At 41.6% G+C, this 23,500-nt stretch overlaps 1 protein-coding gene across 2 annotated transcripts in view; it reads left to right on the forward strand.

The window, feature by feature from the left end:
• Positions 1–20,978: 20,978 nt before the first annotated feature.
• Positions 20,979–23,500, forward strand: part of GRHL2 (grainyhead like transcription factor 2) — a 137,471-nt gene continuing 134,949 nt past the window's right edge. For both annotated transcript variants that reach the window (XM_054590326.1, XM_054590327.1), the window contains exon 1: positions 20,979–21,278. In XM_054590326.1, the coding sequence (XP_054446301.1) occupies positions 21,259–21,278 (20 nt within the window). In that variant the 5' untranslated portion in view covers positions 20,979–21,258. The remainder of the gene's footprint in view (positions 21,279–23,500) is intronic.

Raw genomic sequence — 23,500 nt, forward strand, 5'->3', positions numbered from 1 at the left:
TTTAGTCAAGGACTCAACTGGTGTTGGTGGAGTGACTTGTCATCCTATAGGTTGTTTTTCCCAGACTGGGTTTAGACACCTTAGAAAAGCAAAGTCAATATGGCCGCTGGTGTCTTGAATTCTTTCTGTGAGTTGAGAACCACTTTTACAGCATGCAATCACTTCCAGGCATCCCACAAGCATGGCATTAGGTTTAAGAAGGTGAGTGGGCTGGAGAAAACACAAGCTTTAGGAAGTAAGTTGGCTTGTGTGGGTCTAATCCAGAAAGGCACCAGCAGACGTACCTGATATCTGCACATATCTCAACCTTGGCCTTTCTGTCCTTCGGCCGCAAAGGCCTGTGGGTCCCAGAACAATCAGCGCGCCTCCGAGCTAAAGTCAGGCTGAAACCTAAAGATACTTAGTTATACATTTTTTAAAAAGTCAAGTGTTGGCCAAATGAACAGGCAGGCAGTCTCCCAACAGAAATAATCAGCCCACTTGCCCAGAGGGCAAGTGCTAACATTTAGGAGCAGAGGTATGAAGTGGGGAGGAAACAGAACTCGTCTCCCAGTCCCGCCCTGCCCCCCACACCCTCGTGCACTAAATAAACAAACAGCCATTTGAATCACTTTGCTTATCCTTTTTTATGCTGTGCAATAGTAAAGACCATTCCCACGGTGTTTTCAGGGCTAAAGTTGTACCTACTGCATTTTGTCAGTTTAAATAAAGCAATTTAAATGAGTCAAAAAATTTTTTTAGGTCTGAGATCAAACAGAAGTGAAGGAAAGTGGGGGGTGGGGTTAAATGGTCCATTTGAGATGTTTGCCTTGAGTAAGATGAGAGGGAAAGTGGACCATAGTCTGGAGCTTAACACCAATCCCTGAAGGACTTAAGGAAGCCTGTTGAAATCCTATGAGTCTTCTATGGCAGAGTTAAGACTGAAGATGTGAGTCCATGGAAGCTCTTTAATGAGCAGGGACGAATAGTGACTAAAAGCATTGGGGTGCAAAGAAAACAATTACAAATGGAAAAATAGCTGACGTTTTTTCCTTCTGCTTGTAAATGAAAAGCCAGGTGTGTACTAAGAATGTTAAATGTCTCAGTGAGTTGTTCCTGTGAGCATCTTGATGCCAGTCAGAGAGGATGTTAATGAAATGATCATAGCAACACGCTAGTGATCTTGAGTTGAGTTCCGGAGGCAGTGCCCTTGGATTCTGAAACCTGTGCATTTCTGTGAATTGTCCTCTTTTTTTTACACAATTTCATTGCGTGTAGGAAGAATGAGCTGCAACGCAGCCATGCCCTGCCACCCCCGCCCGCCTTGTCTTTCCTTTTAAGTTTTGGCCCATGGGCTAATGACAAAGGAAGCACCAGGAGGGAGGGCTTTCCACTCCAAGATCCTTCGATGCCCAGCATGGGCTGGAGTCAGGGAAGGAGGGGATTCACTCCCCTCTGAGACAGAGCGTCTGGGACAGGAGCCTCAGCTTGTTGCTCAGGTGCAAAGCCCTCGTGATGAGACCGATTGTTAGGAGAGATAGGAACACCTCTGGCCAAGGTTTCTTAACCTCTCTTTATTTTTGGTTTGCATATTCACCGACAAAGATCCTCATTGTTCAGGGAAGCGGTCTGAAGCCTTTTTATATGCATTTAAGCAAAGTGCATTTGCTTTCTCTAATCCCTAGGAGGAGGGAGAAGAATCACTATAAACTCTTAGTGTGTGCCAGGTCCCTTACAAATGCCCTCATTTTAAATCCTGTAACTACCCAGTGTAGTTACATTATTAGTTCCCTTTTAGACAGGGAAGGAAACTAAGGCTGAGGGAGGAGGGTAACTTTTCCAAGGTCACGCAGTAAACCAGTGGTGGGCTCCAGGATCCTCACTCCTGTTCTCTATAGGAGGCAGCCTCCTTCCCTGCCATTTTTCCCTCATGGCTTATCATTATCTTCCTCCAATTTTCTTGTCTCCTGTCCTGAAGGGTGGCTTACCAAGGACAGCATCTTCCCCCATTTCCCACCACTCTCCTTATTCCCAGTGACGGGACAATTGCCCCTGATGGGTTTTTTTTTTTTTTACTAAGAACGTGAGAGTGTCTGGACAATTGCAACCTGATGGCATTTTATGACCGGAAGGATACATGCCAGCCTATCTTTTGATATATCAATCTTGCATTTCCCTAGCTATTCTCAGGTTCCTTCTGGATAACAGGTTGCCCTTTCTGTTCCATATGAAGTTATAAGTGTTAAAAGCTTGAGCTCTGGAATAAGAAAGAGCCAACTTGAAATGCACGGAATGGCACTGTGTAAGTGACTTCAGTCTGTAAAATGAGGACAGTCAAGGACTGCCGTGAGGAGTGCACAGACTAATGCAAGGTAAAGAGCTTAGTGTGTGGACTGCTACATAGAAAGTGCCTGGGGAGGTGTTTCTCCTCATCCTTATTGAATTCTTCCTGTTCTTTTTTTTTTTTTCAATCCTCACCTGAGGACATATTTCCATTGCTATTTTTAGAGAGAGAGAGAGAAGGGAGAAAGGGAAACATCAATGCAAGACAGAAGCATTGATTGGTTCCTTCCTTTACACACCCAGAACTGGGATCACATGCTTTCAGATTGGGGATTGAACCCACAACCTGTTCTGGGAACAGGGATAGGATTGTGAGCAAGAAAAATATGTTCCTTGCCCTCATGTGGCTTGTCATCTGGGTAGGAAGGAATTCAAGGTGGGAGAAGGTTATCAGGCCTAGCTAGCACATAGTATGTATCCAATAAATACCCGTTCCCTCCTCCTTTGCCCTCATTCACCCCATTGTGCTCCACGCAGTTCAACTATTCAGTTGAATCTCATAAAATTGACATTTTTATCATCAAAAAAGGTTAAAGAGCAACAATTGCATATGATCCGGCATAACATGAAAGGGAAGAGGCCTGCCTTGATTTAAAGCAGTACTAGTGGCAACAACTTCCCACTGGGAGCTTCAGTGAGACTGTTTTTCTTGACTTCCTAGGAAGGCAATTCCATCCCTTGCTCTGTTAAACCCAGCTCTAAAAGCGAGGCATCAAAACAGCCTGTTGAATGCTCACCGAGGTAGAAAACCGGGCCCAGCAGCAGTGTTCCACATTGGGAGCCAACAGGTGGAAACAGGGAATGCCAGGGCAGGAACAAACGGAGCACGGCTGGCTGGCACGCTGCCCGCCTGGACAGATGGACAGCAGCTGCCAGCCTCAGCCTGGAGCAGGGGAACACTGCTGGCCTCTCCCTTTTCCTCAAGTCAATCCGACCAACAGACAAGCACCCAAGAGAAAAAATAGTACTATTTTGAACCCAGGTAAAGGACTGTCAAGGGGGATGCCTAGAAATGGAGCGCAGATGTACTATTCCTTCAGCAAAAATTGGGCAGCTCAAAGAATTTGACTCTGTTAACCTCTAAATGCCTACAAACAACCATTTGATTGTCATATCTCATCAATAACTGCTCTCAAGGACAATTAATCTATCAGTATCGAGGTATTGTCTTGTCCTTTTAATTAAGATGATATGTCCAATGTAAATAAAGCCTTCTTGGCTCATTTCAATTACGTACAATGAAAAGCCTTTTTTCCTTTTCCTTTTTTTCCCTTTCCCCTTAGGGTTCTTTGGACTAAATTTACTCTGATTTCTGAAGTGTGGAAAAAGTAAACAAGGTCTTGTTTGGATTCTACCTTCCAGTTTCTCTGGACTAAAAGTGCCAGAAAGCTAGCCCAATGAAAATATTGTTCTGGGGGTATGGTAATACTTTCAGAAAATGTTATAGAACAAAAAAATCCAGAGATATTTATAATTAATAAGATGGGAGGAGGGAATGTTTGGCCTATTTCCAATTGCTTTATATTTCCACAGAAAGGTAAACAATTTAAAAATTCATGTTAAATTTTAGCTAAATGGATATTCAGGCCATTAAAAACAGGATGCCAATTGGTAGGTTAAATATTTTACATGATTACACCAAATTCTGACACAAAAACTTAAATTAATCATTATAAAATTTCCAAAAGAAAGATGAGACACAACAAATACCAGGGATTAAAAACACACACACACAAAGAGGCAAAAATCATCTAAATAAATGACCCTGGCCTTTCTTTGTGGCCTTTAAGAACCTGGCATAGAGGGGTCTAGTTAGTGACAGTTTACTTACTGGTAAGGCTTCCAGTCAACTGTATGCTATTTGTAGTTAAGTTCTGGGGGAGTCAAAAGTTATATGTGGCCCTGGCTGGTGTGGCTCAGTGGATTGGGCACCAGGCTGTGAACTGATGGGTTGCTGGGTCAATTCCCAGTCAGGGCACATGCCTGGGTTGTGGGCCAGGTCCCCAGTGGCGGGAGAGGAAGGGAGCATGTGAGAAGCAACCAATCAATGTATGCCTCGCACATTGATGTTTCTCTACCTCTCTTCCTCCCTCCCTTCCCCTCTCTCTAAATGTAAATAAATGAAATCTTTTTTAAAAAAAGTTTTATGTGGATTTTCAACTGCATGGGGCGGGGTAGTGTAGTCAGTACCCCTAACTCTGCATTGTTTAAGGGTCAACTGTATTTACAAATGTAGGTACCATTTCTTATATTACAATCACTACTGCCAAGGGACTTGCATAATTAAGTATTCCAGTATTGACATATTATGCTTTGTTGCCACATAGAACCTATTGTTATTGTGGGTTAAGATTTGAAGCAAGTCTGACATATGCTGTTGTTCACAAGGACACCATCAGAACCACACTTAATGCGTTTTACCAGTGTAGGCTCACACTGCACAGGACATAAAACCAAATCATTTCCTGTCACTGTTCCCATGTCTATGAATTCTTTGGTCCCATCTAAATTCTCAGTGACATAATTCATGAACATTCATTCATAAAGCTAACTGGAGTGACTTATCTGATTTGAAAATTGGGGATGCTAAATGGGACATGTTTGGCTTCCTGCTGTCTTTGGTTCTCCTGAATGAATCCTGCCTGCAGGAAGCATGAGTTTTCCCGTGCTCTTCTGTTGTGTCAGTTTATAAGCCTAGGGCTGGGGTAGGGACTAGAACTCTAGAGTTCAGCTGCAGGTCCAATGTGGTTCTCCTATTAAGTCACAGCCTTCCAGTGCTTCTCTCTCAATTGGAAAGATAACATTTTGGCTTCCATCTTCAATTTTTATTTTGTGACTCATCTTGTTTAAACCAAGGTGGAAACAGGGAGTGTAATTTATTGAAAGCCTCTTTGGAGACTTCAACAAACTGTTCCTATAATTTTTCCAGTCTTTTCTTGCATGTGCTGCGTTCCAATGTTTCTCTATTGATCGTTAGAGAAGACGTATTTTGAGATGTTTGATAAGTACTTTTATAAACCCACCATCTGTGAGAGGTTTAAATGTCCTAACATCAAATTCATAATTGCATTATGCAGCAACTTCATTGACTTTATTCATAGGTATAAACAAAATCTTGATATGTCCATATTGTTTTTCAATTTTTTTATGACAATTATTCATTTGTGTTTTTTTTTATTTAAAAAAATTTGAAAGGTTTTTATTTATTTATTTTTAGAGAGAGGGGAAGGGAAGGAGAAAAACAACAATGTGAATCCATAGTCCAGGCATGTGCCCTGCCCGGGAGTTGAACTGGTGAACTTTCATTTTGAGGAATGACACCGAACCAAATGAACCACACTGGTTAGAGCTAATTTATGTCCTTTAGATACAGTCATTCTTTACGTAATAAACATAGCCATAGTCTTTATTTCCATAGAGAAGTAGACTCTCTTACAATTTTCTTAAAATAGGTGGTCCGCAGTCTAAATGTTTTTTTCCCTCCATTTATGATACAGGCATAAGAGCAGGAAAATGTTAGACAAATGGAAGAGTGATTAAAGTGGCAACAGACACTCAGCCCAGGGATTGCAGGGTGTGGCAGAGGCTGAGCAGACAGGAAGCAGCACTGAGGGCCAACTCTCGCCACGTGAGCCCAGGGTTGCCAGCCATCTGATTTTATCAAAAAAAGCAGCTGAAATCAGATTTTTATGTGCAATTTCACTTAAAAATGTTTTCAATTTAAAAAATAATCACGGAACATATCAACAAAATTTGTTCTTTGGCAGAATTCTCCCTAAGGACTGCCAGTTTATCTGTTATCAGAGACAACAGGGGAGCTTTGTAAAGTGGTTGGGGATAGATGTTTACCTATGTCATGAAAATCTGTGGGGGGCCATCCCTCTTAGGAACAGGATGTCTTCCTTTCAAAGAGCTGTCTTCCCTCATAGAGAGGGTAGGGATGGTGGGTTGATTCTGGCTAAGGATCTATTTTGTGTTTTGCCTGGGGCAACCCAGCCAGCTTGTGACTCACTGGAACTTTCTCCCAGATTCCAAGTAGGTGAATTCCACCCTCAGACTTTTTCTTTCTTTCCCTTAGACTTTTCTTTCCCTTCTAACCTGCACATTCTTATTGCTTCTATTTTTTAAACCACAGAAGTTTAGCTTCAGTTCAGGTTCTGTAGATTGGTGGACACTTCATAAATTTCTACCCAGAGACACAGCTGAACAGCTGAAACAAGGACCCAATTAATTCAACTACAAAGGCAAAATGTCAGAAATAAACTAGAGCAGCAAGGAAAAACAAAAAGGGGTTTCATTTATTGTGGAGAAAATAGAATCATCAAAGAATCCAAAACGAAAACAATTTTTTATAAGAGACATATAGAACACTTGAAGCTCTCCTGTAAAACAATTCGATATTCTGAGAGAATAGACATACATGTTACAACGTATCCTCACACATTTGTATTACTCTCACAAGTCTTTTGTCTTTAGATGCATTAAAAACAAATTTTTGTTTGCTTTTGAGTACATTTTTATCTTCATTGATTATTTGTATGTCCACTTTCTGGAAATGCTTGTTCAAGTTTACTTGCCCATTTTCCTTTGGATGGCCTCTTTCTTAGGGATTTGTAGAATTTCTTTCTGTCTCTCTTTCTATCCCTCCCTCCCTTCTTTCCTTTCTTCTCTCTCATTCTTTCCTTCCTTGTTTCTTCTTATTTTAAAAATATACTCTGGATATAAATTCTTTACCATTTATATGTGTTGAAAAATGTTTTCTTTGGTGTGTGGATTTCTTTTTACTCTTTTAACAATGTAGAAGTATTAAATTTTAATATAGTCCAATTTATGGATAGTACTTTTTGTTCTGTTTAAGATATTTTTATCTACTCCAAGGTCATGAAGTTATTTTTCTACATTATTTTCTGGAAGGTTTATTGTTTTACTTTTAACATTTAATATTACAATCCACCTGGAATGGACTTGTTTTGTGTGAGGTAAGGTAAGTTCCTTTCTTTCTTCCTTCCTTAATTTGGATAACCTATTGGCTCAGAGTCATTTATAAAAAGGCTGTCCTGTCCCCATGACACTGCATATGACTTGGTTATAAATGAAGATGCCCATCAGTTTTTTAAGTTTTTTTTTTTAAGTTTTGAAAACTACCCATATATGACAGGCAGTCTCCATGATGGCTCCAAATGATCTCACCTCCCACTATTCACATCCTGGTGCAGTTCTCTCCCACGTTGCACCAAGGCTGGTTTGTGTGACCAACAGAATACAGCAGAAGGGACAGTATGTCACTTTCAAAATTAGGTTATAAAAGATGCTGAGGTTTCTGTTTCGCATTCCCTCCTTCACTTTCCGTCCCCCTCTCCTTCTCTCTCTCTCTGTCACTCCTTCTAGGGGGTGCCAACTGTCATTTCTTGAGGATATTCAGACATCCCTATGGAGAGATTCACATGGCAAGTAACTGAGTCCTCCATCCAACAGTCTGTGGAACAATCATGTGGGTGAACTTGGAAAGAGATCCTGTAGCTTTCAGACAACTGTGACCCCACTGATGGCTTGATCACAACCTCATGAGAGACCCTGAGCCAGAACCACCCAGCAGAGCTGCTCCCAGATTCCTGGCTCTCAGAAAGTATGTAAGATAGTAATATACCATTGTTTTATTTAAAAAATGCTATATATTCAAAAATACAAACAAAACTAAAATTCTTACTTTTTATGAGTCACTTTATTGAAATGTCAAAAGCACTTTTAAAGTAGAGGATTGCCTAATAATTGATGCTTTACATGTCCTAAAATCACAGCATCTCTGACTTTGAGCACAAACACCATTGCTATAGAAAATATGTGGCAGCAACTGACAGAGAGAAAAAAAGCAAGATTAAATCTGGAATTCCAGGATTATTCCTGTGGGTCTTTCCTTCTGGACAATTTATGATTCTGGTGGAAGTCTAAGAAGCCTAGTTCTCGTGAATCATAAGAATAAAGACCAATCACCTGTCTTCTTCCTTCTTCCTCTTTCTTTATTTCTATAGCAGTCTTAAGTGATTTAAGTTAACCTGCTTTAAATACTAGCCAGAAAGTGCATTGAGTATCTAAGAGAGAACTATGTCCAGAGCAGCTTGCCCAGCACACAGAGTTGATAAAGAGCAGTGTTAGGAGGTAAGCCTGAGAAAAGTAAGTTGATACCCTTTCACTCTTGGCCCACAGAGCTGGGATTAGCAATACGTTATTCTCCACGGGCCGGCCTCGTCATCCCCAAGTCTTGTGTGCTCATTTTCTTCATGTCTGTCTCCAGGGCCTGACCGTACACATCCCCAGATAATTCCTGAAGTTCCTTTGTTTTGGGGGGCCTACCAGCCATTGAGACACCTGATTTCTCATCCACTTTCTCTTTTCTTCGCTTTCTTGGTTTAGGCATCACCTGATGTTTTGGGAAAGAAATGACCTGTTGCAAACCTCATCCTTGGGAAATTCATTCTGAATTTAGAAACATTAGGAACTTCGTCTCTTACTAGTTCCCAAAGAAGAGTTGAATCATTTTGTTTAAATGTCATATTTTCATTTGAGTCTCCCACAACACACACACACACACACACACACACACACACACACACACACACACACACCAAGCTCTCACCTACCCATAGACCAAGGGAGGGTATAGACTCACATTCCTCTTTCTGGCTCTTAAAGCATTGTATAAAGGCCTCCACACCCACCTCCACCTGTCTACTCCCTTCCCTGAAATCTAATAGCTAAACAAATATTAAAATTGAGTTATGGATTTTGATGCTTTTAAAGAAAATTTTGTTTATAAAAAAATTAAACACAGTGAGTAGAGAAAACAGTACAATGAATCCTCAATACCCATTTGCCTAAATTCAGTCATTATTGAAGATTTTGTCACATTTGCTTTATCTATACCGTTCCCCCTTTTTGTTGAATTATTTTAAAGCAAATTTCAGATATCATATTGCAACTCTACCGATGTCCATGTACATTTCTTTAATATGGATAAGATATGGACATTTTCATATATAACCACCATGCTATTATCACATCCAAAAAAAAAACCTAAGAATAGATTTTTGGTGCCACTTAATACCTAGTCCATAACCATATTTCCCCAATTTTCTCAAAAATGGCTTTTGACAGTAGTTGTCTAATTCAAGATGTAAACCAGGTTCACAAATTACATTTGGTCATTTGTCTTTTCAACCTATTTCAGTATAACTTCTTCTCTCCCCAGAGCACTTTTCTTTTTGATGTCATTGACTTCTTGTGGTAAAAACAATCTGCTCCCTAGAGGCTTCCCAACATTCTGGATGTGCCTGTTTGGCTTCTTAGAGGGCCATTCAACATGTTTCCCTATCTTCTTTATTTCCAGAGTCTTGATTAGATTTAGTTTTACATTTTTTAAAGCAAAGTTGATGTCATAGGCTTTGTCGTGCCTCAGAAGGTCCACAGTATCTGGCTGCTTTTCTTTTATTGATGCTAAGGTTGATCAGTGGGTTTAGGTGGTGACTACCTGATAGCATTCCAAAGTTTCTCATTAACTGTTCATCATATTAGTTTCATCCATTGATAATCCCCCGTGAGTTCTGAAGAGGAAACTCTGTTACAGCAACAGACCTGGCCCACAGTTTACCTGCAGCAATCCATTATATATCTTTGCCCTGAGCCCCCAGGAGACATGGTTTCCACTCATGGCTGTTCCCCCAAGCCCTAGACAAATGCTTCTCAAACTTTAACGTGCATGTAAATCTGTTAATATTTAGATTCAGTCCAGGAGGACTGAAGTTTTGTATTTCTAATAAGCTCCCAGGTTTTTCCGTTATTGCTGGTCTGTGGCTTTACCTTACACAGCAAGGCCCTAGTGCGTCTCTAACATCTAAGAGGCCACAGGAACCAGAGGAGCCATAGACTACTCAGAGATTTTTCAAGAAACTTTCTGATGACTTATGCCACATGGCCCCAAGAATTAGGGAGGACATGTGAATTGGACAACACGATGGAGCTCCCTTTCCTGAAAACTGGCCCTCTTCTTCTAGCATGGAAAACTGTTACTTGGGAGGAGTCATAGCCTCAGAAGCCCTGCTTCATATAGCTCCGGCCTCCACTGCCCATGCCCATGACAATTCCCTTCCCGATGGACTGGACCGCCACATCCTCCTCCCACCCTCATGTACCTCTCTGCCTAAAGCTCTGCAACTGCAGATGGAAAAAGTACAGTGAAAAATGTTCTAGGCTCCTGTTGGGTCCAAAACCTAGCATACTGATAGAGGCATGGACCAGTATGTGCCACAGATGTCTGCATTATATCTCCAGAGCGCCCTGAAAAAGTTCAGGGCTTCCTGCCAGGACCATGCAGTACAGGGGAGAGAGGGGGCTGTGCCCAGACCAGGGTAGAAAATACAATCAAATCATCCCCATCAGCGAATGCCATGGCTAATTGTCCTAGGTATTTTGCTATCTGAATCTCAATGCTCCCAACTGGCTTTTACTTATTCATATCTCTTGATATCTTAGATTGTGGGCCAGTTTTAATATCTACTTTAGGCTCACTTAAACTTTAAGGTCCCTTCAAATACCCTTTCTGGCATTTTTGACCTGCCTCCCAATTTTCAGGTATGGTTTAAGGCTCTGCTTATACTTGTGATTGGGGTAAGGGATGGTCTCAAGCCTTGAACAAAAACAGTTCACTCCAGTCTGTAGCCCTGCGGACCCCACATCAGGCCACACCCAACTCAGGTCTCTCTAAGCAGAAGATCAGTGGGGATGGACTCAGGCAGTTGGAGTTATACTGAAGAACATCTCAATTGGTAGACTAGGTTACAGTATGTGTTCTGAGGAATTGCCAAAGGTTTTCGCACAGGGAAGGAGCAGTTACATGATATTAGGTTATTTGAATATGTTTTTCCAGGTTAAGATGTTTTCAAGAGTATGTTGAGGCACCAACAATGAGCATGCCTCATTAAAAATCTCAGTGAGAACATTCTGTTCTGCTGTAGCCCCAGCCATGGTCTCTGGGTTCTCATTTTGGCATTTTCCCTTGGGTAAGAGTCATCTCTTCTCAGTCTATTTATAGTTCATTTAGATCATCGAAGTAACAATAAATTCCCAAAATAGGAAGAAATGCTCTGATGATCAGTAGGATACATGAAAAGCATTTTTATACAAGAATAAAAATAAAAAGGGTGGTATTAATACAATGTTCCACCACAACCCTCATTTTCTCCTCCAATCCAATATGTATGTTTTTTTTCCTTCAAGACTTTGTCTGAAGTATTTTTCTTATGCAAAGCCATTCCTAACTAAATCTACCACATTTTGATACAGGAAATTATTACTTCTTCACATTCAAGGCTAGGAGGTGACATTATACAGGCTTTGAAATAAGAGAGATCAAGATTTGAATCTCAGACCTGCTATTTACATTATCCAAAATAAGGGTCAAATTTATCAGCTGTATTATGAAGCATTCAGTACTGTGGTATCACTGTTGATCTTTTTTTTAACCAAACACCAGTTTCCCACTACTTTCTTGTTATAACAATCCTGATTTGTTCAAACTGAGTGGAGATTCCTAATCTCATGAAAAGTGGATCCAACACCTGATTCATACTGGTCATGTGACCCAGTTCTGGCCAATGGGACCTAAGGCGAAGTCTGATGGGGGCTTCTGAGAAAGATTTTTCATCCCTGAGGCATGAAGTGCCTTATCTACCTTCTTCCTGCTTTTAAATTTGGTTGTGTAAAGACATGCTACTTTTTGCTGTGAGAGGCAGACAAGTGCAAAGACAATGACCCAGAGCTCTGAGTTATGGGGCTGCCAATCTAATGCCAGCAATTTCCTCCCTTTGTTCCAGTCCCCAGACTTCTTATAAGGCAAGAGAAATTAACCAGTCTTGGGTAAAGCCCCTATTGGCTGGCTGCTCTTTGGCTTGCTGCTGAAAGCATTCTTAACTGTTATAATTATGTGTCTCATCGAGTACTATTAAAACTTAAATAAGGAACCTGCCCTGGCTGGTGTGGCTCAGTGGATTGAATGCTGGCCTGCAAACTGAAAGGTTGGTGGTCCTTTTCCTGGTCAGGGCACGGGCCTGGGTTGCAGGCCAGGTCCCCAGTTGGAGCCATGCGAGAGGCAGCCGATCAATGTTTCTCTCACACACTGATGTTTTTCTCCCTCTCTTCTCCTTTCTCTCTCTAAAAAACAAAAAACAAAACAAAACAAAAAATAAAAACCTTAAATAAGGAACCCAGTTGGATACCTGGAATATAGAAGGTGCTCCACTAATGTTTATAGAATTCATTTATTTACTCAACATTGTTGATGAAGTTGCTCAATTTGATGATATCTCTCTCAAAGTTCCTCAAGTTGTAGAATGGAAAGAATGCTAATGATTATTTGCTATTTATTCATCAAATATATACCAAATGCTAGGTATAGTGTTAATCACAAGGGAGACAATGGTAAGCCAATAATAAGCATCATCTCTGCCCTCATAGAGCATAGAGACTAGTGGAAGGGGATGGTCAAAGACCAAACACCACACAATTAAATGTAAAATTACAATTGTGGTAAGTTTCAAGAACAGGAGCATGATGCTACATAAATAAATAATGGAGAAATGTATCTGCCCAATATGTCTATCCCTGACCTGGAAGAGCCCACGAATCTTCCCTAAGGATGAGGTGATTGAGCAGGTTGTTCTGAGGGCAGGTTAGAAGCTAGTTAAAGGAGAAAAGAGAGCAAGCTTTTGGGGGAGACAGAAGAGTAAATGCAAAGACCCTGGGCAAGAGGTAGCATGATATATTTGTGATTTGTACTTTTATTTTATGAGTTGATTTTGTTTTGATCAAAATTATATATATGTATACATACAATTATGTATGTGTATAAAACTATATAGTTTTAAAAGTCAAATAATTACAATGAGTAATAATATTGACAATAATGATATTGAAAAACAACCTATGCTTCATTTCTCCCCCTTCCAATCTCACTCTTAAGGGGCAATACTTTTAAAAAAATTATTATTATTACTGGAACTCAAAAAAAATTCTAGCATTTGCTTCCAAATTTCTAGAAAATACATTGATTGATTAACCCAGAACACATGTCCAATTTTTTTTTTTTTTCTTGCTTGTCTCCACTGCAGGATTTGGAAAAGCAAGATATCCATTTTTCCAGCCATCCCTGCAGATAAGGGTGCCTCTGTGACCCAGTTCTGGCCAATGAAATGAAGGCACATAGAAGACTTCTAATTGCAGTGCTGGCATTGCTTTGTTGATAAATGGCACAGCTGAGGGTAGCACCACCCTTCCCCCTTCTTACTGCCTTAAACACAGATGTGATGGCTACAAGTTGGAGGGATCATCTTGTGTCCACAAGCAAAAGGCCCAGAGGCGCCACTAATCAGCCTCGATGATGTTACTAGCAGCCCAAAGCATTCCTAGTTGATGTTTGTGTTGCTAATTCTTGATTTACAACTATTGATTTTCTGTTGATGATTTAACTCTTTCGCAACCTTTTACTTCCTCCACACCCACACAATACTATCTTCTTCTTTCCACCTTCCCAACTAAGCTTTATTGCCAATTTTAGTAAATTACCATTCAGTAATTCCATTATTATTATCATATGACTATTCTTCACTGTTAAGCCAAGTATGTACTAAAATTAATATGCTTATATTGACATTTTTTGTATAACATTTCCCCTCTGAAGCTACTGAGTGCTAAATATTTGCTAAGTTCCCTCTGTACCTGTTGCTAATATTTTCCACACTCTCAAATAATTTTTCAATATAATTTTTCAAAATGGTAAATTTAGTAGTTGGATTATACTTCCCAACCCGCATCCAGAGACCTCTGCTAAAAGAAAGTTTAGTTGCTCTCTAAGCCTGTTTGCTACAAAGCTGTGATTTCTGACTTCCCTTGAACTTTCTCTTCTGTTGACTCCCTTTCTCAGTCTTAAGACCATTCCTTTTTGGGTTCTTTCTTATTCTTCCATGTCTCTCTTTTTTTTTTTAATACTCACCCGAAGACACTTTTTTTTGCATTGCTTTTAGAGAGAGAGGAAGGGAGAGAGGAAAGAGAAACATCGAAGTGAAAGAGAAAAATTGGCTGGTTCATCAGGTGGTTGCCTCCTGCATGCACCCAAATCGGGGGTCCCACCCGCAACCTTTCGGTTACGGGGCAATGCTCCAATCAACAGAGCCACATCAGCCAGGGCTGTTCTTCCATGTCTTAATGGAGCACATCATCCATTAATTCAGAGAAAGGGTGAATTAAGGCAACTTTTGAGGCTTTGCATTTCTGAAATTGAATTTTATTCTACTTTCATACTTCACTGATACCTTGTTTAGGCATAGAATTCAGTATTTTAGGCATTGCTTTCTTACATCTTCAAGCTTGCAGTGTTGTTGAGAAAGCTAATGCATTCTGATTCTTGATCCCTTGTGTCTGAACAGTTTCACTTTGCTCATTTGATTTTATTTTTACTGTCAGGAAAGGTCAGACCAGAAATTTAATGATAGTTGCTTCAATTTTTGCCATTTAATAATGACCCACCTGTGCTGAGTGGTAGGTGAATCTATCAATCTAATGGCAACACTTGCAACATTTCAGTTCTTAAAAATCATATTTTATCTATTCTCTAATGATTCACTCACCATTTTTTTCATTCTTCCTGAAACACTTACTAGTCACATATTAGAGGATCTTAACTGATCCTGCAATTTCCTTATCTTTTCTTTCTTATTGACTATTTTGCTGTCTTTTTTTTGTTTTACTTTCTAGGAGAGTTCCTTGGTTCTATCGTCAAATATACTATGCAAGGCTCTATTTCAGCTTTTATATTTTAATTTCTACAAGCTCCTTTTTATTTTCTCACGGTTGTTTTATTGTTTTTAAATAGTACTCTGTTCTTGTTTCATGGATGTAGTATCTCCTCATATGTTAATTACAGTCTTTATCCCATCTCTGCACTATCTGTTTTCCTCAGGATCACTCTTAGTTACACTTTTGTTCTGGTCTTTGTACTTCATTTTGTAGGCTTTCTCAAATTCAAAGCACCACATTTTTACGGGGCCATTCTTTCTATTGAAGAGTTACCAATGGCCAGCCGAAACAACAGAAACATGTGCTATCCTGAAGGAAATATGCAAATTTCAGCTCTCTGCTGGGTGATTTCATGTTGCTAGTTCAAGGGCCTTCATAAAATCTGTAAGTGTTCATGCAGATACACATATCCATGCAACCACGAAAAATAGAAGTGGCTTCAAACTGCAAGAGAACTGCCGTTACTCGGTTCAATTATAAATCTTTATTTGATTTCAAAATCAGGCATCAAGGTACATTTCATTCTTCACAAAATGGCTTCCTATGGGTAATAGAGATCAAACAATTCAGTGCTTTTTAGTGTAAAACAGCCTAAGAGATACAACTTGTCATTAGCTCCACAGTAAATTCAATGACAGACCTATTATAATGGTTCTATGTATGATAATGTGTAGTGGGTGAACAGGCAGCAGGCAGACTCGTTTGACTAGATCTGTAACCCTTTAAAACTTGATATTTTTGCCCATATGGTCCAGAAGTGTCATCCTTCTCCTCAAGTCGCATTATAAGAGACTTGCCATTATGACAATTTAGCATCAAATATGGTATTTTTTACTTTAGAAAAATGCAATTAGTCATCATTATAGATGCTAAAGGCTACTACTCCAATGTTCATAGCAGCACAATTTACAATAGCCAAGTGTTGGAAGCAACCTAAATGCCCATCAGTAGATGATTGGATCAAAAAATTATGGTACATTTACACAATGCAATACTACACAGCCGAAAGAAAAAAGAACTACTACACTTCGCAACAGCATGGATGGAACTAGAGAGCATTATGCTAAGCGAAATAAGCCAGGGGGCGAAAGACAAATACCATATGATCTCACCTATTAGGGGACCTAAACAACAAAAAAAGATGCAAGGAAAATAAGACCAGCAACACTGAAAGAAAAAAGAAACCAACAGAGACAAGAGGGAAGGAGAGAGGAGTGGGCAGGGGAAAAGGAAAGGAAGGGGCAAGTCAAGGAACATATAGCAAGGACTCATGGACAAAGCCAAAGTGGGGAAGGATTGAGGGGGGGGGGCAAGGGAAAGTGGTGGGGGGAAGGCGGAGACAAATGAATTTGAAAAAATTAATTAAAAAAAAGACTACTACGAAAATAAAACCAGAATTAAACAATACCATTTTTCTTCCCTGGGAATTTAACTAAAACTTTCATTTCATATATGAAATAATTTAGTCTACAAACAGTACTCTTTTATCACTAATTTTTTTATATGAAAATTTTCTTTGTTGCTGCCACCTAAGATGACCATCAAACTAAACTGTGCTGAAACTCCCAAGTCTGTGATGAATACTGTGGCAGATACCAGGTTCATTTTTTGTCTTTTAATGTGCTAACTGCTTCAGTTAAGGACAATGGTTCACCATTATATTTAAAAAAACCCCACTATCTTGGTAACGGAATAATCAAGACATGCAAAATCCACTCTTACCTCATTGCTACTGAAAGTTGTTGGGAAACTCTGCATCTAGCATCATTTAGAATGATTGCCTTCAATGGCTAAAAATGTACTTCTTCCTCCTGTCAGGATCATGTGCTGGTGTGTTTCAAACTCTAATCTGTATCAGAACCACCTGAAGGGCTTGTTAGCCATGCAGGCTGCTGCCTCTCTCCTTGAGTCTCTACTGCAGCAAGTCTGGGGTGAGTTGATGAACATCCATTTCTCACAAGTTCCCAGGTGACCTGATGTTGTCGGTCCATCCAGAGACCACACTCTGGAAACCACTGCTGTACTCAAGTATTTATGGATAAAGATGTTTGGAGAGGGAGAAGTACTCTCTCATGATGGGTGTGGCAGGAACTTTCGCATTCTTTTATAATTCTGCTGCCAAAAGAATCAAAACATTTGGGTAACTAAGGTAATTTCATGATTGACAATTTAAAATGGTCTATAAGGACCCTCTCCTTCACTAACCTAATGATTCAGTCCAGCATTAGGTAGCCAGTCAGCGGGTACCAAGCTATCTAATCAAAGCTGGGACAGTTTGATAAAACCTTTTAGACACTTTTGGAAATGGCTTCATATTGAAGATGATAGATTGACCCACACTAATTTATCTTCATTGTCTTCTGCAAAGGATAGTAAAGGAGGTAGAAGAATAAATCCACCCAGACAAAGAGGAGGGGTCATCTGCAAAAGACATATTTTAACACAATTCTGAAAGATGTGGTGCATGAAGAGTGGAAACTGATGAGCAGAATAGCAGAAGTTATGTAGAGGTCAATAAAGAAACAGCTCAATGACCCTACAAATCCCCAGAGTTGCCTGGGTCTTGGAGATGCCATACATCATCAGAGTGAGAAACAGATGAGAGGACCCAGGATCCCTGAGTGAATGTGGGCATTTAGTTGTTAGATCCTCAGGTCCCTTATCCTACACCTTGCAGCCAGGTGATTACAACTCCCGCAGTAGAAACTGGAGAGAGATGTGTACACCATGGAGAAATAAGGGCAGAAGTGCTGTGCCTACAAGAAAGAAAATGTTATGAAAGGCTGCATGCTAAGCAGTGACTCGCCCAGACCCCTTTCTCTCAACTCTTTCCAGGCAGCCAGGTGAATGTCCCCTCAGGCAAGAGAATGAAGATATTTCTTCTGAAAAACTGAAGAGCCTGAAAGAAAAGACCTCTCATTTCTGATGTGTGGGAGCTTCTCCTATGGAAGGACCAGCTTTTACCTGATCATCATATATCCAACCCACCAGTGAGCACGCACACTCCTTCTCACTCCCTATACACAGAGCTTTTGGTGATACTTTCTTCTTCTTTTTTTGGTTTGTTTTTGATTATTTTTTTTAGAGAGAGAGAAAGAAACTTTGACCTGTTTCACTTATTCATGAATTTACCCGGTTGACTCTTATATGTGCCTTGACCAGGGATCAAACCTGCCTTGGTGAATTGGGATGACACTCTAACCAATTGAGCTACCTGGCCAGAGGTGACTTTCTTCTTAAGTTTGAAAGAAGTGTCAAGGTTGGAAGCTTTTCCTGAGAGGAAGGCTTCTAACATGATGGGACTAAAACAAATACATGGAAAAAAAATAAGCAGGGAGAAGGCAGAAAGCAGGAGAAATCCCTGTAGTAACTGTCCTCAAAAGATAGAAGAAATTATTGCAACCATGACATAATCATAGAATTCTATTTAAAAAATAACACAAAACATCGAAAGAGCTCTTAGAATAGCTGAGATAAAAAACTTCAGCAGAAAGTAAAGTAAGGAACTATTCCCCAACATAGAACAAAAGATGAGGAGATATGCAAAGGAAAGAAAAAAAATTCTAAGATTAACCCAGAGGATTCAATATCCAACTGAGTTTCAAAAAAGAAATAAGAGTTGAAAATAATGAGTGCCCTCACTTTGTGTCTGGGCACTATTCAAAGTGGCTGAGACATATCAGTGAGGAAATTATTATTATTCCCCTTATATATAAATACATATATGCACATTATATTATCATAGATGAGGAAGCTAAAGCACAGCAAGAATAAGTGACTTGCCCTAGGTCATGTAGTAGAGGCATGATTTGAATTTAGGCACATCTTTGCTATTGAGCACCCAGCATGTAATTATGAAATTCCAGAATATTAGAGGTAAAGGGATCATTTAAAAATTTTTCAGAAAGAAAAATTCCAGGTCATAAAAATATGAAATAAGGGTGGCACTGAAATTCTCAACGGCAGCACCAGATGCTAGAAGATAATAGAGCAACTTTTTTTAACTTATGAAAAATTTCAACTTATTATTCTCATCTCCATTGGGACAGAAGAACAAAAGACTTGGAGGGATGTTGCCGGGGAAGAAGTGGAATTGATTGTTTGATCATTTGGGAAATAAAATTGATAGTTATTTGATAGATAAGTTGTAGAAAAAATACCAGAATAGATGCATAACAAAGTGAATAGATAAAATATTTAATAAGAAAACAACCACAGTGCACCAGTAGGCTCTGCTGACTGGTATATCCATAGTCACCAATTACTTACAACCCCTAAATGGTGAGACAGCTATTTTGGAAGAATGGCAGAAGACTGGGTGGGGTGTGAGGGGTAAATCCTTATCTGAGACAACAGGCGGTCGAAGCATGACAACTAAATGGATAAATAAAGAGATAACAGTATAAATTATTTAGAAATCGGGAGGTATATGACAAAAGAGACAGTTAAAAGTGGAGTGGGGTTGTCTCTAAAAAAGAAGATTAAGAAGGTACAGGAGAGGTAATGTATAATCTTAAAATATTATCTTTAAAAGTGGGTGTACTTATACTTTCTTTAAAAAGTAAGAATAAAATTTCAAAATTCATTTGCTGAGAGTGAAACCTTGTTTCATAATATAATTTTTGGGAAATATCTGATCCCTATAGATTAAAATAGAAGTTGTATGAACTCAGGCAATGTAACATGAAATAAATATGGTCAGGTTTTTATGTCCTTCTTCGTTCCACAATTCATATGTATGGACTAGATCCCTATCAAAACTTCCACAACTACTCTTTGGGAACAGTTATTGCAAATTAATTATGCGTTTGCCAATTCTCGTTTCCAGCCAGGTGACAGAACCACAAAGAAAGTCGATTTCATCCTGAATTGTTTCCGTAGCAACCAAATTAAGCTGGAAAGATAAAACACCTTTGTAGTAGCTGCTTCTATTGAATTACAATGTAAATGTTGATGTCTGCCTGGAAACGTCAAAAGACAACAGGAACGGACGTAGTCGTTGTTTGCAGCTCTGGAATCCCAGGCTGCAGAGCTGAGATGGAAGAGGTGCTCCTGGGCCATGCTAGTGTCGATTCAACCAAATCTCACCCCGCCAAAACTACGCCACTGCCCTTGTGCCCAGCTCATGAAAGGATGCTCACCTCTCTGAAAATCTGTAATCTGCTTGGTATTTTTTACACATCGGGACACGAAAAGTGTTTGTTGTGGGTAAGAATGTTAAAAATGAAATTACGCAACAAACCCGGCGGTCGTTGTGTTTTCCCCTCTTCAGGCCCGTACTCTTCTGAAACTGTCAAACAGTCCTTTTAAGTGGGTATTAAAAGCCTTGTGGTTGTGCTGCGCATTCGATTCCGGTTGGTTTGGGATACCTGAGTTCAGCTCTCCTTAGTCCTTCCGTTCGACCCACAATCCCTAGTGGTTGCAGGTGTTGCTTTTTTTTTTTTTTTCCTGGTTCCTTGTCTCTTCCAAGCCCCCCAAACCCCCGCGCCCGCCACACCCGCGGCCGGCCAACGGGAAGAAGGAAAACAGCGTGAAGTCTACTCGAAGCACCGACCCTCAGCTCCCACGGGCTGTCGCAGCGCAGCAAACGTGCCGCCGCTCCACTCGGGTAAACTTCGGAGTGAGTTACCTGCACTTGGAGAAGGGCCTTACCTGAGCGCGCCTCTGCCAATGGCAGCTCACCTGAGGGAGCCCCACAGCCAATCACCGCGCAGCTCGTCCCTTGGGCTTGTACCCTTTAGTGAAAGAATTCAGCTCCTTGCGAGAAAGTTACCTGTGGCCGACCAAGTCCGCCACTTTCCGCTCTGTGACTGCCCATTGCCACGATCCAGGAGGACTCCGCGCCGCCCGGCCGCCTCCGAGCTCGGGCCCCATGTGAGGGGCCCCTCCTTATCCCACCTTTCCGGCTAGGTGAGGGCGCGAGCGGGCGAGCAAGCGAGAGTGGTGAGGGGGGACGGAAAAGCAGAATTACCTGTAGCTCTTGTTCTGCCATCTCGGGCGCTCTCACACACCTTCACCTGCACAGACTTGAAAGTCCAGTTTCACCAGAGGCTGAGGCTCCAGGAAAAGGGGAGCGAGTTCATTGGATCAAACATGTCACAAGAGTCGGACAAGTAAGTGGATCACACGCGCCGGCTGCTGCTACTACCACTTTGGGCTGATGGCAACTGGTTTGTTATGTTTTTGCTTTAATTTTTTTTTAAGTTGCTATTGTTGCTATTTTTTTCTTTTTCTTTTTGGTGTATCCGGACTTTTTTCAGATTATGTTTCTACCCTGGTTAAGGGGAGAAACCCTACAATATTGTGAATGTTTAATACCCACTTTGGGCCTTGGTAGTAAAAGTAGGTTTTACTCTTTTCCTTCCTCCCTTACCAAGGATTTCAACTCCCGTCTCCCAGGACGAGTACTTGGATATTGACAGAGGTGTGGGTAGATGAGGGCGGGAGGCCTGTTATTCCCCTCTCTTTTAGTCGCTCCCACCACTTCAGGCTTCTTAGGGCCATTTGGAAATTCAGCTGAGTTCCTTCGATTTGCCCAAAGGGCCTGCTGGAAAAGCGGCTCTTGGCGGCTTTTGTGTGAGCGCAACAAAGAGCCTTTATACTGAAGCAGAAACGGCCATCTTCCCGCACTTGGGCAGGAGGGTGTGCGTGTGCGCGCCCCCGACGGGAGGCGAGGCGCGGGGGCGACTAGGGTCTCGGGAGCAGTCCGGCACCGCCCATCGACCCCTGCCCACTCCCACTCCTACCCCACCCCCTCGCCCGCATTGTTTGGCGACTTTACGCAGGTGCGCGAGGACATGGCCTTTGGAAAACGAGGGGAACTGATTTGAGGCACCGAGTTTGCGCCTTGGCGGGACGCGAAGGGTCGCCTGTAGCTTGTCGATTCTCCCCACGTCTGGACCCTTTCTGAGCGCCCCTGCGCTCCCGCGGCCCAGAGGGGACCCGGCTGGCCCTGGCGCTCCACGCCGGAGGCCGCCACCTCGGGCGTGGCTAGCGGGACTGCGTGGGTTGCGCCGGGTCTTCTCGGGACCTCTCAGATGGACAGGCTGGGGGCCCGGGCGGCGAGGTCGACTTCCCGCGCCTTGAAGGACAAACCGGGAAGGGCGTCCTTCCCGCCCGAGTCGGGAACTCTAGACTCGCTGGCGATCGGCGACCTGAGCGGCCTGAGCCGCGGGTTGCCGGTTCCAGTCGCGTCCAGGCGGCCTCCCAGCAGGCCTGGTCCCTGTCTTCGGGACGGCTTTGTGCTGGCAGGGGGAGGTGGGGCCGAGGGCGGGAGCTGGAGGGAGCCGGAGGTGGGTCCCGCGGCCTTTCCTGGGATTCGATGGCGACACTCCCTTCCCCCTCCTGTGAGGCGCGTCGTGAGCCGGGAACTGGCTGTGTCTTAGTCGAAGTGCGTAGTGGCCAACATTTTGCTTTCCCTGGTAACTTTACCCAGGTGGTGTGGCCAACCCCAAGGAAACTTCACTAAGGGTGTCTCCTCCAGGGCAAGGGCAGGGCGCCCCGAGGCCGCGGGCCGCCGGCGCCTCTCCTTGGAGAAGGGGCCCGGCACTGTTCCCAAACTGAAGGCATCAGGGGGCAGCAGGAATGCACTGCGGACCTGTCCTGGGGTTGAGGGGAGAGACCGTCCTCAAAGGAAAGCCGCTGGTAGGATAGGAATACCTCACAGCACATGCTGTCATACTTTTAAAAATCTGCCAGATATTTGTACCACTTGACCTACCACCGAAAAGTTAGTTGTGTATTACACACGGGAGGGGAAGAACTAAGGTTACAAACACAGGAAGAGGGTAGGAGTAGGGGAAGGACTAGGAAGGTGTATGATTCTATGAATACTCCCACGCTCACCCCAAATTCCTTCTGTGGCTTTTAAGAAATCACTACTTGATTTAAGAAATCACTACTCGATTTTGAAAACTTCGGTAGCCAAAGCCTAGATGACAGCAGGGTTTTTTGGTTTGTTTTGATCTTTGTGTCAAAAATGGTTGCTAATCTAGGGAATATAGGATAAGACTTACTGTAATGCCTTAATTAAATCACGCAATTAACATTGGGTTGCACTGTTTAGTTTTGTGATACAATATGACTCGAACGAATTGAGAATGAAAACGGGTGGGTTTTTATTTTCACCTGTTATATTAGCACTAAGGAGGACAGTTTATTTAGTATTGAAATTAAGTTCTAAACACTAGCAATATGGTTTCACTACAATGCATTACCTAATTTTTATGGGCAATAACTATCTAGGATTACATATACATATATTTAATGAAAGTAGCTTTTATCTATTCATGGTTTCCAAGAGTTAATTTTGTATCCTGGGAAAAACAATACAAAC

This window comes from Pteronotus mesoamericanus, unplaced genomic scaffold, assembly GCF_021234165.1.
Source record: "Pteronotus mesoamericanus isolate MK-2021 breed Mesoamerican mustached bat unplaced genomic scaffold, CSHL_Meso_final scaffold_174, whole genome shotgun sequence".
NCBI lineage: Eukaryota > Metazoa > Chordata > Mammalia > Chiroptera > Mormoopidae > Pteronotus > Pteronotus mesoamericanus.